Here is a 526-nt window from a genome sequence, read left to right as displayed (position 1 = left end):
TTTTTTTTTTTTTTTTTTTTTTTTTTTTTTTTTTTTTTTTTTTTTTTTTTTTTTTTTTTTTTTTTATATGGAGTGTTATGTATTATAATATCATTTACACGCATCGAATAATTTATTTATTATTTGTTTGCGTTTGCTGCTGCTGTTGCTGCTGCTGCTGCTATTGCTGCTGCTGCTGCTGCTGCTATTGCTGCTGTTACTATTTACTACTGCTGCTACTGCTGCTGTTGCTGCTGCTACTGCTGCTGCTGCTGCTGCTGCTGCTGCTGCTGCTGCTGCTGCTGCTGCTGCAGGCTTACTTCAAGGAGTGGAGCAGCGAGCGAGACTATATTCCTATGTTGCTTTTATACTTAAAAAATATTTTTGTTTGTAAAAATCTGCTGAAGGGGACAGCAGAAGAAAAAAACTGGGTCAATAGGCGGGCAGCTGAGCTGTACGTACACCTGAAACCAGCAGCAGCAGCACGAGCAGCTGCTGCTGCTGCTGCTGCTGCTGCTGTTGCTGTTGCTGCTGCTGTTGCTGCTGC

The 526-nt window shown here is 41.8% G+C and overlaps 1 protein-coding gene across 1 annotated transcript in view; it reads left to right on the top strand.

Annotated features, from left to right (window-relative positions):
- Positions 1-335: 335 nt before the first annotated feature.
- Positions 336-526, top strand: part of EMH_0035650 (uncharacterized protein) — a gene marked incomplete at both ends in the record, with an annotated part of 648 nt that continues 457 nt past the window's right edge. Inside the window, one exon of the mRNA XM_013494992.1 lies at positions 336-433. Within this exon, the coding sequence (XP_013350446.1) occupies positions 336-433 (98 nt within the window). The remainder of the gene's footprint in view (positions 434-526) is intronic.

The sequence above is a fragment of the Eimeria mitis genome, genomic scaffold, assembly GCF_000499745.2.
Source record: "Eimeria mitis Houghton genomic scaffold, Emh_scaff1375, whole genome shotgun sequence".
NCBI lineage: Eukaryota > Apicomplexa > Conoidasida > Eucoccidiorida > Eimeriidae > Eimeria > Eimeria mitis.
This window is presented reverse-complemented; position numbering and strand designations above follow the sequence as displayed.